This window comes from Sturnus vulgaris, chromosome 5 (genome assembly GCF_052056855.1).
Source record: "Sturnus vulgaris isolate bStuVul1 chromosome 5, bStuVul1.hap1, whole genome shotgun sequence".
Taxonomy (NCBI): domain Eukaryota; kingdom Metazoa; phylum Chordata; class Aves; order Passeriformes; family Sturnidae; genus Sturnus; species Sturnus vulgaris.
Genome location: NC_142247.1, coordinates 26,571,703 through 26,587,315, shown reverse-complemented (window position 1 = coordinate 26,587,315; position 15,613 = coordinate 26,571,703). Strand labels below are relative to the sequence as shown.

The window sequence follows — 15,613 nt, the reverse complement described above, 5'->3', positions numbered from 1 at the left end:
AAGAGTTTAAAAAAAAAATCAAATGAGGAAGAAGAAACAAAAGTTACTTAGGTGGGTCCAGTGAGAACACCCAATTCTTCACTCAACAAAACTAATTAAATTTCTGTCATTAATGGCAACAGACACATAGATCGGTCTTAAGTTTGTTGACAAGATAGAAGCAGGGAAAATATTGGCACACTGGTGCTTTATATTTCAAGTCGAACTGCAAACACAACTTGCAGAGGTGTATCTGAAACTACTTAGGCTCAGCTAGGAAAGAGTAGGAAGCCCCTTCTACACAATTAACCACATTGATACCAGGGTCAGAGTAAAGATGTCTTGAACTCCAAACAAAGCAATAGATTAAATGCAGCTTGTTTGTGGCAGAGATGGAATCTACTATTTATGTGGTGGTAGGAAGAAAATGTGAGCCTTCTGAAATGCATTCTCTTTCCCTTCCTGCGAAAAGATGTCAGGAGAAGAAACGGGTGCACATAAAAGGCACAGTGTATGTTTATTTTAGTAAGTACTCATACAGAGGACACCAATATCACATGGAGAATTCAGTCAGATTCTTCCAAAATTATCTTTCCCTCACAAAAGGTAACATAAACTGAAGAGGAGACTTGCTATTTGGCAACAAACATTGCAAAAATAGTAGGTATTTTCATTAGGAGGTACTGTGTTACTCACCTCATGTTACATGAGTATGCACTTGGCGACTACAATTTTCACAGAAGTTGGATCACACTCAAATACACTATTTTTACAAATGTGTAACTTTACCCATGTGTAACTTTAGCTGATTAAGGCTTCAACTGTAACAGTTTATGCATTTTTATTTCATTGTAAACTTTATAATTCAGTCTATTACATGACATCATATATCACAAAGATGAAGCCATTTACTTCATCTTCTCTGTAGTTTAGCAAGGTAGGTGTTGAAGTTGCCTTACACAGAGGTATGAAAGCCTCAGTGTTTAAATTTAAGCTAAAAACCTTGTGAATAGTTTAAAAGGTGCTGTGGGTTGACCCCACTCAGCAGCCAAGTGCAAGAGCAGCTGCTCACTCCCCTTATCTCTCCTCCACCTCCAGCAAGACAAAGAGAGAGGAGCAGCAAAAGCAAAATTCACTGGCTGAAAAGTTTAATGAATGAAGAAAAGATAGGAAAAGTAAACCACCAAGTGATGCAAAGGCAATCCTTCACTACTCCCACAGACAGACTGGTGCCCAGCCAGCTGGCAAACAGCCACCTGAGAAGCCACACAACCCTGCACGCCCTTCCTTCTCTACCTCTTCCTTCTTTTTATTGTTGAGGTGATGCTTTATGGTATAGCATAGCCCTTGGGCCAGTTCAGGTTGGCCAGTTCCCAGTCATTTCACTCCCAATCTCTTGCCTACTCACTGTGGAGGCAGAGCAGGAAAAAGAAAGACTTAACCCTGGAAAGGGCTGTTCAGCAACAGCCCAGACATCAATGTGTTATTAACACTGGTTTAGATTTTAAATCTAAGACACAGCCCCATATGGGATGCTATGAAGAAAGTTAACTCCATCTCTTCCAGACCCATTACAGAAAGAACACCCCAAGAAGTCAGCTATCAATCTGCATGAGATATATCACATGTAACTCACAATTTGGAAGCTCAAAAATCAAAAGCAAGTCATCTACTGTAAAATGCTTTCAGCTTATGAAACCATGTGCCAGATTTATCAAACCTGACAGCAATCCACTATAGTCAATATTCTGCCTAACATTGTAGCAGTGGCTTTGACCAGTGTACATATAAAACAAGCAAGCCCAAGACCTCTCCCAAACACACAACTTTGTATGGGATCTTGTAGGACTTGTGTCCATGTTATCAGAACAGATCAGTTTTCCTCCTATAATTTGGATACTGGCATCTACTGCTTACTCCCAGCAGGTTATGAGCAGTATTGTACAGTAGATATGCATAAATAGAATCATAAATTAAATAAAATAAGCTAAGAAGGTGCTCAGAAAAGCAGCTCTATGACTCTGCAACATCACATGAGAACTCAGTTTATGATGTTTGCTTACTCTAGTTCCAGAGGAAAAAAAACCCAAAATAAAACGCCTTAACAACAGAAACTACATATTCCATGGAACTCTTCTCCTTTTAGAAAGACTTCCCTGTTCCACCATCCAGGAGCCTCTATGGCAGTGACACCCACTCCTGCCCATAAATTGACTGAGAATGGAGGGCAGAAGCAATGGTCTGTGGAAACCATCAGTGTGTCTTCAGAGACCTTCAGAGCTCCTCAGTGTCTGTAGGGACAACTGTTCATTAACTCCAAAATAACCCAAGTAGCACTACTCCCAAAGACAGTAGCTTTCAATCTACCATGAAGCTCATTTCTCAGGGTAAAGGTGTTGAGCACCACAGATGTTTAACCCACTGAAAGACCTCAGGAGCTGGGTGTAAACAGTGCATAGATCTTTGAAGGCAAATGCAGACTATAATCCTCTTTGGGAAACAACTTCTCACCTCCAGAGAGTGATAGAGTCAGGAAAGATATCTCACAAACAAAACAAGAAGGGCCACTGCAGACTAGAGTGCCAACAAAAATTAACCTGTAGCACTAAGAAAAGTATTTAGCAATTCAATCTTACATACAAAGGCCACTCCTGCAGAGCAGTAAAGCTCTGCTAGAGCAGGTCAGTGCTTGCAGCTCAGTGCTGCTGCAGCAGAGCTGTTTTGGGACTCTAGCCCAGGAGTAGGAGCTGGTGTGGGGCTCCAGGCCAGGGGAAAGTGTTCTCCCTGGAACTCTGGAGCATCTCTCCATGCAACAAGAGCTTTCTAGTCACGCTAGTGAGATTTGAGCATGGACCAAGCAAGGTTAACTGCCCTGGGTTTTAAAGGTAGTATTGCTCACTGAAGAGTTCTGCTCTGAATTTGAGAGGCTAAGGCACAGTGAAAATGAGCAATCAAGGCCATGATAATCCGTGTCCAATTTAAAACAAACCAAGCTTCACTTCCAAGTGAGCCCAATCCATTTTAAGGCATATGGGGGGGGGGGGGGGGGGGGGGGGCACAACACTGATAACGGCATCTGACAAATCTAAACAGGACTAGAAATTTCTTCTCTTTCCAAAACACGTGGCCCAGATTTGGGTTCTGGGACACCAGTGAACGAAACCCGGTTTTGTTTGAGGTATTAGAAATTTTACAGCTTGTGCACACCTCAATGCAGATGTGCCAGAACCACCAGAGTTCTGCTGCAAAAGCATCAGCCTTAATTCCCTTTTCCTCTCCCACACTTTTCTGCAGCAGATCAAGGATATTTGCCATTCCACAGTGCTACACAGCAAGTAAGCTCACTTCTAAACATGCCCAAATAGAAGTTTCTAAACCGCAAAATAAACACAGCTCTTACAATAAATTAGGCAGCAAAAGGCAGGTTATACCTAATATGTCATATTAAATGTAGTGTTATTTAACTGTTTTTCCTTGTCCTCAGTGTAGCATTTACAAGAATCCCTTTTGAACAAAACAGAGACTTCCACAGAAAGTAAGAAATGAATTTACTTTCTGGCCTTTTTAGTCCCTGTCATAACAAAATAGTGATCATCTTGCCTGCTCTTCAGAAGAGGAACTTTTGACACACCAGGTGTTTCTTTGTTATATGCCTGCTCCTTTGGGAGCGGCTTCTTGGCTGCTGGGGCCAAGCTTTTGTTTGTTTGCAAATTTTTGGTTGAACGCTGACCTTTTGTGGAAGGCTGTGCTGGCTTTTTGGTCCCTGCCGCTTTGGCTGAAGTTTGAGGCAGCCGTACAACAGACAAAGGTGTGCGTTCAGCAGGTTTGGGTAAAGAGGGTCCAACCTGGGGGGGATTGCTGGCATTTGGCTGCTTGCTGCCAGCTGATGACACATTTTTGCTTGTAGGTAACAATGGAGGTGGTGACTTTGATGCTTTGCTAACTGCAAGGGAAGGTGCAGAAGCAGAAAGTTTTAGCTCAGAAGCAGTTTTCAAGTTCCTTGCTAGGTGAGAAGTTTTTTGTGGGGATTTCTGAGGATGCTGAGACCCAGCATCTGAGATCTGAATACCATCGTTTTCAGGAGGTTTTGTCAGGAGTTGCTGAGAATGTGCAAACTTGGCAACAGAGCGCAGATTTGTAACTGGCAGCCGAGCAGCCCTGGGAGCGACGGAATTTGCTTTGGTTTTAGTGGCAGATACAGGTTTGCATTTAGCAGGGACACTCTTCTGTTTCGAAGTCATTGTTCCAGCTGTCCCAGACAAGAGAGATGGTTGTTTTTTAGAGGGTGAGAGGACAGGATGGAGTGCTGCTGCTGGGGAGCCCCGAGGAAGAGCAAATTTCACCTTGGTAGCATCAGGGGACCGAATACGTTTGCGCAACACTTCAGAGGGAGCAAGAGCTGTTCCTGGTCCTGTATGTGAAGAACTTTTGCCTCCAGGCTGTGAAGGAGCAGAAGCTGGTGAGTTGCAGGCAGGAGACTCCAGTTTCCTTGAGGTGCCAGCTAATGGTTTGAAAGGAGGCTGCACACCTGTTGCTGAGGACCCTTGTAATTTGGGCCTGGCTGTTGATGACTTAGCAGTGGAAGATGGAGTCACTGGCACTCTTGGTGATGCCAGGGCAGGGGACTGAGGACGTTTAGATAAAGCCTTCTTGGCACTGGCCCCAAGACCTAACCCAGGAGTAGGAGGTTTTGATGGCTGCTTTTGAAACATATTGACAGCTGACATTGGATTCATAAGAGGAGGCTCCTGATTTCTAGCTGACAAGCTGGGGACACTGTCACTGGTGACCCCTTTCTGAAATGCCAGGATTTTTTGTTCTAGAGTTGCAAACTGAAGCACTCGGCATGGATCATATTTGAGCAGAAAACCTTGAAGGGTGTCCCAGCCTCCACCAACACGTACCATCACATGCTTGCCATGTAGCATCTGAGAATGGGGAAAAGGGGGTAGGAGCAGAAGAACAGGAGAAATTTTTATCTTGTTTTATTTTCCTTCGTCTTACATTATCCCCTATTGAAATTTACTAAAAATAGCACTTCCTTTCTTACAGAGAAACATTTTAAGACAGAGAAATGATGTGATAAACAAAGTTTATGCTTCTCAATTATTTTATTAGATAGCTTCTCCTGCAGAGATAATAATTCTGTGTCAGGAGATAATGGAAACATCTTTACAGAAGACATTTTAACCATTTGTAAGAATCTTTGTTTAATATATAGAGTTCTGGGCATGGGTTTAATTTATGGATGTCCTTGCAACACAAACTCTTATGATTGCTGATGAGAGTACTCAACTACCCCGCAAATTATAAATCTCAAGAATCCAGGTTTTGAACAAGGAACATTCTCAGGCTAATTCTATGGCATTTATGTTGCAAGTCACTACTGAAATTTTAGAGACACCACAGAGAAACAGTACCTTAGTTTAGTGTGGTTGTAAAATCAGTATTTGTGGATCAAAGATGTAAAGAATGGAGCAATTACACTTATTTAGAATAAGTGATTGAATGACAAGTTGTCCCAACCTAAATAATTCTGTAATTCTAAAACAACTCCATAAAAATGAGGTATTTCACTTAAAAATATTTCCCTCCCCAAAAGAAATATAAATTGGAGTTCTAAGAAACTACTTACTCGTATGAAGAGTATTTTATCACCCAGCCTATAACGTCCCTCTGATAAGTATTCAATTGAAAATCGATGGGAACAACTGCAGGGAGGATCTTCTGCTATATGTTTTACCTAGTTATTAAATTGAAAGCATTTGTTAGTATTTTGACAGAAGATTGAGTTTAACCATCTATTGGGTTAATCTTCTGTTAAGAAGGAAGACCCAAGAAGGAAACCATTGAAGAAAGGGGAAAGGGGGCCCCCAAATAAGTGCTGTGTGAGAGAAGATCTGCCTCTTAGAGCCACTTAGAAATGCAGCAAATTGGAAGGGTGAGACTATTGCCAAGAAGAAGAAACAGTGAGTTTTCAGAGAAAGCAAGGATCCGAAAGTAAGGTGGCTGACATTCCCAAAGAAACAGAATTTTTACAAGTCAGAGGACCTTTAAAATAAATGAATTTTTAAGCAGAATAGGAAAAAATTTCATCATTTCCTCTGGACCAGTTCACAGGCTGTACAAATAATTTCGTTTCCTGCATACATATTAATTTCCAGTCGGTACAGAGCTACAGTGGTTTGATTTAAAGTCTTCTTTTAAAAGACTTTCATCAAAGCCTACTTTAACATCTGATGAAGTTTTATGAAAAGATCAAATTGAAGAGAAACATTCATTGCAGTCATAGAATATTGACAAATCAGGAAAAAAATGAATGAGAGCACTTCTTATACTCAAAGAAGCAAGGAAAACGAAGAGGGGAAAGGAAATCAATGTAGGTTATATGCACTCCAAAATGCATAGAACACCATTTTATTTACATTTTCAAAACAAACAAAAAAATATAAAAAGAGGTGCATATCCTTCTGTTTTCTGTTTGAGGAGGCTCACACATATTAGATGAAGACCAGCCTGTCCTTACTGAGACAGATCATATGAAACTAAATTTAATTTAAAGCCCATATGACACAAAGCAAGTAGCACTTACTGCCTCGTGTAACTCCCCATGGTGACAACATGACTTTGGTGTGCTAAGAGGTGATGGTGGCTCAGAGGTCATCAGCAGGGTTTCTTCTAGCTCAATTTCCTTCTCTAATTTGACAAGTACAGGAGGTTCAACTCCATACCTCAAATACAAAAGCAGAGTGTTTAATTACTAATTTACTAAAGAAAACAAAAATAAACTGATGATAAACTTGTAAGTGGCTTGACAGACAGAGACATCTGAATCAGTCAGAGGAGTAATTGCCTTGATAATCCAAAGAGAAGGAGTATCTCTAAGTTTCTAGCAGAAGCCTGTCCCACCAAAGGATGCAGTAAAGGTACTTCCAAAATTACACAGCTGAGGTCACATCCCATTTTATAGACTATCTTAAAGCTTCCAGCTCTGCACTAGAAATAAATTAAGTCTACATTTAGATAATAAAGAGATGCCTTCCAAAAAGCTGGGAAATTTAAACACCTAAAATCATATTTAATGCTCAGTGAGTTCTTCCAAGAGGTACACATTATCTATAAGCTGAATTTAAAACTTAAATACACAGCTATAGAAACCAGCATGGAATCTGGTTTCTCCTCTCCATGGAATGAATCTGATAAATATTTGAAAAAATATTCACGTTGTATGATGGTCCTAGAAAAGCCACTCATTACTTTTTGCACAGAATTAACATCCACTGCATTGCACTTAACAGCTGAAAATCATGTCCTAACTTTGTCTTAGCTTTTACTTAGTAGGATGTGTCCTTTGATTTCTTGTTAGCAGCATGTGTGGCTCACGTACCCGGATACAATGCGCCCAATTTCCAGCAGACAAAGATACACTTGTCTGGGATCCTTGTGCAACACTAAAAGGGAAGAGAAAAAAGAGGAGTTATAGTTCATACTTATTGCAGGAGGCCTATGCAATTAGGTACAGCCAAGAGAAGGGAAGATGAGGTATCCATGACTATAAATTTCCCATCATCCTACCCAGAGCCAAGGTACATTGTCATTAATAAAAAATTAATATGCTTTACAACTCTAATTTTCTATTCCATAAAGACTTTAAACCCATCCTGGCACTCCCGAAACCATTATTTTCCTCCTAAGAGAAATAAGTTTTATGATCTTCCTCCTTGATGAGAACAGGAAAGAAAGAGACATGAATGCTTCCCAATCCCCACCCCTAGATGCATTATCTCAGTCTTAAAGATGAAAAGCACTTAGCAACTACAAATAGGAAAACACACCCATCTGTACATGCTCGTGCCTATAGACACAGCAAGGTACATGCAGTCTGGAGGTCACCATCCACAGGAGGATACACTGCAAGGGCCCTGGCTGACAAGTGGATGGCTACACAGCCAGTCAGCCTGAGTGGGTTTAAACCTTGGCAGGGAAAGAGCAATCCAGGTGACTGTTACCAGTTCAGCAAGCAACAGATCTTTTTTCTTATCACTACTTCAAAAGTTTCAGCTCTATATTTACAGATGAAATCCAACATCTTCCTGATGTTCACTTTGATATTTAAAGTGCCTTTGCTTTAAATGTTTCCTAAAGTACAATCCAAGTTTGAAGTCAGATTTTCTTGTTTACATCATCTACTCCAGTTTCTAAGTCTACTTTGTAAAAGATCCGATTATGAAGGGCAAATCTAGAATAGAAAGTTGACACAGCCATAATCTAAAATCTACTTTTAGAGGCCGATTAATTTCTCTTTAAATGTATGAATATACATTTAGTGTGTGCATGTGTGTGGGTGCATTTGCCAGCTGTAACAAAAGTGTTTTAATTTGCTTGACCCAAAAGGGAAAAAAAATCAAATAGACCCCTAGCAAAAATCAAGACATTTGTTTTGACTTGATGTCAAAGGGCACCCCACAATGCCTACTCTTCCTTTCTGCTGTCTCAGGAGCCTCTTGATTTATTTCCTTCCCAGTCATCTACAGTTTTCAGAAGGTGCTGCTATATGTACCTAATGGGAAAGAGGCAATTGTCAACTTATACTTCCCCTATTTCATTTATGAAGAATGGCTTGAAAGTCTGACAGAAAACATCAGTGGAAAGAATGTTTCATCTAGCAGGCTGCAAGTCTGCTCATTTCAGCTGCCAAAAAGGCTCACAGAAGATATTTATGCCACAAAGCAAGCCTGTGTCAAGAGTTACAGACTTCAAAACAATTCTTTCCTATAAGTGAAAGCCACAGCACTAGGAAATCATGTCTGCTTATCTCAGAGAAGCTAAACAGGTTCTAATTACCTGTCCACTTACAGGAACTAATATGTTTAAGCAATACAATTCATACAAGGCACTAAGAAAAAAAAATAATATTCTTGTAACTCAGTTCTACTCATTTGTATTTCCTGGCATTGAAAAAAGATACACTTACTAGTTAATCAAAATGAGACAGATGTAAATGGAGTTCTCAACTGTCTTAAAAGATGACTTATCCAGTAGAGATACATGGGCAGTCCAGCCAGCATGTAAATAGCATTTAATGGCACAAAGACTTAAAAATCCAGTAAGTATAATGGTTTTTTTTTTTTGCTAGTCTGCTGACAGGCAGATATTTTGCTTATTAAAAAAAAAAAAAAAAGAAAAAAAAAAGCCAAACAACAAAAAACAGAATTTGGCTTGCCATAGAAAGTTTTGTATTAATTAATTTTCACAGATATAATTGCTCATAGAAGAGCATTTCCTTATTTCTCATGTGATGGAAGTATAATCCTCTTAACTAGCAGTCGAAAAAATTTTATTCCATCGTATCAGTCTAGAATATGATATATGGCACCAGTTGTGCACTGGGGCAGCCATACTCAGTTGGCAATATTTATTTTTATAACTATCTTATTAAATGGGAAAATACAAATGGTTTAGATCCATTACGTGTATCCTGAAGTAAATGCTCATTGCCAACAGGATTTTGCCATTTCAGACACAACACCCTGATATCGTTACCAAATGTAACCATCATGAATGTATTATTCTGAGGGATTTTTGCAACAAGAACGAGTTCTAATACCAAATAAAGAAACTTATTGTGAGTTGACTCTGTGGCCCTGTGGTCTTCCCACACACAGAAAGTGAAACCACACTTTTCTCCTCTGTTTTTCAGTGGTTCTTTTTACTGAAGAAAAACATGACATTTTGTTGCACAGCTCTCAGTCTCCACTTCATCCCACACAGTAACTTTCAGAAGTTTGGAAAAGCATCATGCAGGTTATATTAGTCATTGAACAGATTTTTTAAGGCTTCTACTTGGACAGTGCCTTAAAATAAATAAAAGCTTGCACAAGACATGCAGAGTCAAGAGAAAAAGTTCAAAAGTCTATAACAAAGCGTCTCCCTGACGAGGTGGTTATTCATACAGAGATCAAAGCAAATCTTACAAAAAGAGAGAGTTACCTAAGCCTTCAGATTCAAAGAGGTATGTCTCATCAACTCCAATGGCTCTACACCAGTTAAGAAAGTTGGCTGTATTATCTCTGGCAAAAAAAGATCCTGATGGAGCATCCTTCTTACATGGAACTTTTCTCATAGGAAAATTCTGGCAAGGGAAGAAAACGAAAAGTACATCATGCACATCAACATTGCCAACAGATTTTAAAGCATATTTGTAAAGGAAAATACACCCTTAATTCAGAGTACAGAAACAGTTGCAACTATTTTGTGTTCACCTCACTATGTATTCTATGAAAAAAGCAACACTAATATAGAAGGCATTCTACTTTATCATTGTGAATAGTCACTGAGTGAACACTCCTTAATTCTGCAGCCTTTGTAATCCAAAATAACAGAGACTTGCTAGACAGTCACATTTCAACTAAGCACTGTTTCTCAACGAAAACACTGAAGCCTGTCTCCAGGTTTGGATACATTTATGGCTGACCTGTACACGTGAATTCAGCCACCACTTTCTGGCATAAAACATACTACCAAGTGCCAATGGATATCTTATTAACAAGCCACACTGACTTCAGAGGAGCAAACTCCAGACTTGGACTATATTTTCCTCTAGCAAGAGTTCTACTGAAATCAAACTAAAAACCTAGTAAGGACCCTAGGATGTGACTAACAAAGCAAGTAATTTGTTGGATGAGTTTACCCATCTATAAAGCCACTTTGCTGTCAATCAGTCTCTGAATACACAGCATACAGAACACTTCTTTGGGAAGCCTCACTCACCTACTTTCCCTGTAACTACTTCTTGAAATTTAGGACTTTATATATGTACTTTAAAAATCATTATACAACTCACCCTTAAGTTATTTGTGCTACAACATTTTTTAACTGTGTTTTGAAGAACACCAATCAATTGGCAAAGCAGTACCCCGTTATCAAGTTCTTCTAGCAGTTGCTCTGCTTTGACTTCCATTCCTTTAAGGAAAAGAAGGTCAATATTAGAGTTACTCCACAGAAGGTAATGTCATATGAACTTAGAGGCAATTCAAACAGCATTCCAGTGTTAAAGACTGAAAAATAGAAGAAATATGCAAGTAAAATAAAACCAAGTATTTGTTTAACTAGATTTTAATTAGACTAACAAGATTCAGAAATAGAAATTAGAATAATTAATCATGCAACCCTTAAGAGGTGGCAGCTAATACAACTGAAATCAAAGCATGCATTTTAATGCAATTATCCCAGCCATTCAAACTCAAACACACCAGATCTTAATAGTACTATAGCTATTACACGCCAGCACTGACTACAATATTGGAAGTGCTTTCAAATTCATTAGAGAGTGATTTATTTTTCAGCTCACCCAGCAAGCCAGACAGCCAGAGCGAGAGATCTTCTTGCATAGGCACCAAAGTGGCCTCGTGCCGCACAGATATCCACTGGTCATACAGGCACACATCCGCCAAACCCGGCCCGTGCCTCGCAGCCAGAGGGCTCCGGGGGCTCAAGGGAAGCTCGTCGCCAAACCACACCTGCAGAAGGTTCCAGTGAGCTCTAGTATTTGCAGTCAGATGACAAAAACTTGTGGTTCTTAATTAGACTGAAGGACTATTATTCAAAGAGTAAGTGTTCATTTCCCTTTCAACACATACAGCAAACCAACACAGCAATTAAATGGTTCTGCTCTTGTTAGTAACTCCTGCAATATACCACTGCACTCACTCTCTTGACTCCTTTGGATTTAAAATTACACACTTTCCTGAATACAGAATAAAGACAACATGCATTTAATGCTTTGGGTTTCCTTAACTCAGCACATTTTAAGTAATGAAATCTGCAAATTATCATATAATTTACTACAGACTACTGATTTCTTGATCAAACATTTCAGAGGCATTTTGTGCTTAAGACATTAAAAATTGTAACATTAAAAGAGGAAATGTTCCCATGCAAAGACAACACATTTCTTGAACACAAATACTTAGTATTTCTCTTCAGAACTGCATATTTTCTAGATAAGAGGTAATTTACAAATGAGAGGTCCTTTCAAGAAAAGGACCACACAGAAAAATTTCCAAAGACAGAGTCCTTCTGGTATTCTTAACTATTTTCCTTCAGTTCAGTGTGTATGTAAAATACATTTATTTACTTATACTTAAGTGACTAACTAGAATATAAGGTTATTAAAAAAACAGTTCTTAACCATCATGGAAATTTTTCAATAATCTCAGACTTAGACTTCAAAACCTTCTTAACTGAGAGCACTGAAAAATGAATGGGTCACCCATCTGATAATAACATACGGTTATCCTTGTCACATTGCTCTTTGTAAAAGGGGAAAATTACTATTTTTTTGTAATCAGAGGTAGCTGGGGAATCCAGTATTTCATGTGCTTCAGAGTAGACTTTTATATTAAAAAAAAAAAGTATTATACAGGTATACAGGATTTAAACACTTCAAAAGGCATTTACCTGAACTGCATTCTGCATGGTCATCTGCTTTACATTAGTTTCTCCTCCTGGGGTGGGGAAAAATAAGAAATTTTTAATACAGTCTCTTCTGCTTTCACAAAAATCCTGAGAAAAACCCATCAGTGCTCTTTTGAAAAATAAGAATGAATCTAATAGGAAGGGAAGGGGAAAGAGGGAAATATCTTAGTAGCTAAGGTTTGGAGCCAGTATTCAGTCAACTTCAGTTCTCTGCCCTTAGATAAAAGTGCAGTTATTACAGAAAAAGTAGCAACTAATTTTGAATGCACAAACAATGCTCCAAAGTTGGCAAGACCTTTTAGGAGCTGTATGACACTTACTTTGCCAAAGAGTAATGCACATACTTCAAACCATTCTTGGATTTAACACTGTTGGCACTGATTTTTTCTTCCAAGTTATCACAAGCGTATCTTGTACATGTGCGCAGACAGATACATGCACCCTGAACTTACATTAAATACTTGGAAGATCATGAAAACCTTAAAGCAAAGAAAGAATTTTGACAAATAAGATTTTCTCTTATAGAATCATAGAATGATGTGGGTTGGAAGGGACCTTAAAGATCATCAAATTCTAGCATAGACACACGAAAAAAACATGTTTTATAAATCTCTGTTGGGATTGTGACTTTGCAGGCAGCATGCATGCACTAAGTTTTCAACAGAATGCTGCAAACTATTGCAGCAATATAGTTATCAGCACAAATCCCCGGCAAAACGAACATTAAGGAAACCTTGGAGACAATCCAGTCAATGCTTTCTTTTCAAGACTGTATTTTCCAGCAATGCCTTCAACTATGGGAAAATCCAGCACAAGCTCTACATTGGGCAAAGGATTAGTAAGTCTTTCCCTGGAGGCTCCAGGTCTAAAGATGTGCAGCATTGCCAGGTTAGCTGCATGCGTGTGTACAGAGGGTATTTCTCCATAACAATTTTCCAGTGGTATTTTACAATGTCAGAAAGTTCCTATCCGTGTCTTGAAGCCTGTTAAAAACAACTTACTTGCTCTGTTACTTAATAGCTGCAATTAAATTTCATCATACTGATTACACTGAAAACCAGACTGCAAACATTATCAGACATTTTTAACTCATCCGTTTTAATTTAAAAATAAGTAATTTTCCTCTCCTGTCCCAGATATTTAGGCTTTCTATGTTGATGGCATCTTCTCTTCTGCACAATCTGGCCTTCCTATGAAAAAAGGCTGAATAGCCCATCACAGAAAACACAATTCTTGTAAAAATTCTCACCCTTTCATCCTACACAGAAAGCAGAATTGTGTCATTTTCTTCCCCCTGTTCCTTCCCACTCCCTTAAACCTCACAGGCTACATAGGACCACATGTATCAGGTATTTCAAACAACTTACCTCTACAACTGGCAAATGAGTAACCAGTTTGGTTTCAGGTGAAGACACTCCCTTGTACCAGAACTGCTAGCACTTCTCAGACCTTATCAGAGACACTCTAAGTGATATCTTGCCCCTTCCTTTTATTTCAAGGGAAGAAAAAAAAAAAAAAAAAAAAAAAAAAACACAAAAGAGACATCCTCTCCTTGATGTCATTTTTCCTTCTATGAATGCACAAGGGAAAGGAAGGGTATATACCAAGCATTACTAATGAGCATGTTATGCTTCCCACAGCTTTGTCCAGGGGAATACGTTTTCCTTTGACATAAGAAAGCTATTGTCCTAAGAGAAGCTCAATAAGAGGCTTCATTGATTAAAAAAAAAATAAAACAACAGCAGAACAGCCAGTAGAGAAGTTGGTCTCATTAAAATAAGGAGTTCCATATAGGCTAACAAGAGCTCTAGCATATTAACTGCCAAGGGAAAACAAAAGACAGCCTAATTCACAGGGAGCACTCAAAACATGAACAAAGCAAAATATTCACACTGCAGCTATCACAGGAATGCTCAGCATCTGCAGTTTTGTGGCATGCCTAGCAAAAACTAGTCTTGCCAAAAAAAAAAAAAAAAAAGAGGAGATTGAGGAAAATTGTGGCCCTTGAACTTCAAGGGCCTGCTCTCCTAAAAGAAAGTTATTTTGTAAGCCCATATGTCAGAGCTCCCTAGAAAGTCAAAAGGCTTCACTTATTATCAGAGCATCTGAAAAACACTTAACAAAAACCCTCTCTGATGATGCGAGCTACAGTGCATGAATTTTGAGTTGAAAAAGTAATACAGTAACAATTACCCATTTTCAGATGCCAAACGGCTCAGCTCAGAGGGAATACAAATAAATGTAGCCTTACCACTTACTAGGAGAGGCACAGGATAAGAAGACCCAGATCTGCCACCTTCAAGTAGTCAGCCTGCAAATGTGGAGAAGGTGCTGTGGTGAGGTGAATACTGCAGTACCAGGCAGAGTCATAACCAAATCTGACTTCTAAAACCAGTTGGGTTCCCTGCATCAAAAAGCTGTACATAATGAAGTAAGTGTCTGATACTGAATTTTGGCAGCTCCAGATAGGACTGCATCATTTTCTACACATGCCAGTTTTATCAACTCTCATTCAACAGGCATTTGGTGTTCAGACACTGCAAGAAAGGTCCTCAGAATAAAAGTACACTGTAACACATCCCCCGCATAGCTTCAGGCCATGCCATTCTCATTTCCAGGCAGACCTTGACACCCTCAAGGTCCACTGGGACAAAAGACTGAATAAGCCCATCACAGTAGAAACAATTATTTTAATAATTCTTCCCCTTCCTCTTCCTGATGTTGTTTCTTCTCCATTTCCCCCTCCCTGCTTCACCCTTTAAAACAAGGAAAACACCAGAGACACCAGAAACTTGTAAGTATTTCCAAACCTGGAAGTCCAGTTCCAAGTTAGCAAGCATAGAGTTCCCCCACTACCAGCCCCACTTTCAGGGAACACCTCATTTCTGCTGCTACTCCTGCTGCCAATGGCTCTGTGGGATGGAAGGAGAGGATCTGTCGCCTAGCCACACCTTACAGCTGGATCAATACAGAGACACTGATTTACTGGGAGACAGCTGGTCAGCCCCAAATTATATATCAGGAGAGGCAAGTATTGCCTTCAGCTGGTTGAGTGCCAAACCTCCAGTAAAGGACTAGAGCTATGGATCAACATCAAGTAAGAGAGATGAGAAAAGCATCCCTATCTATTGACATGTGGCATAGGGACAGGCATTCC

General features: G+C 39.4%; 1 protein-coding gene across 1 annotated transcript; it reads right to left on the bottom strand.

Annotated features, from left to right (window-relative positions):
* Positions 1 to 3,033: 3,033 nt before the first annotated feature.
* Positions 3,034 to 14,875, bottom strand: GAS2L3 (growth arrest specific 2 like 3). The gene is made up of 9 exons (XM_088165125.1): positions 14,708 to 14,875; positions 12,439 to 12,485; positions 11,330 to 11,498; positions 10,823 to 10,941; positions 9,970 to 10,111; positions 7,367 to 7,430; positions 6,572 to 6,710; positions 5,615 to 5,722; positions 3,034 to 4,907 (listed from the first exon to the last, which is right to left on the bottom strand). The coding sequence occupies exons 2-9, from the start codon at positions 12,460 to 12,462 to the stop codon at positions 3,528 to 3,530; spliced, it is 2,145 nt and encodes a 714-aa protein (XP_088021251.1). The 5' UTR covers positions 12,463 to 12,485; positions 14,708 to 14,875; the 3' UTR covers positions 3,034 to 3,527.
* Positions 14,876 to 15,613: the final 738 nt, after the last annotated feature.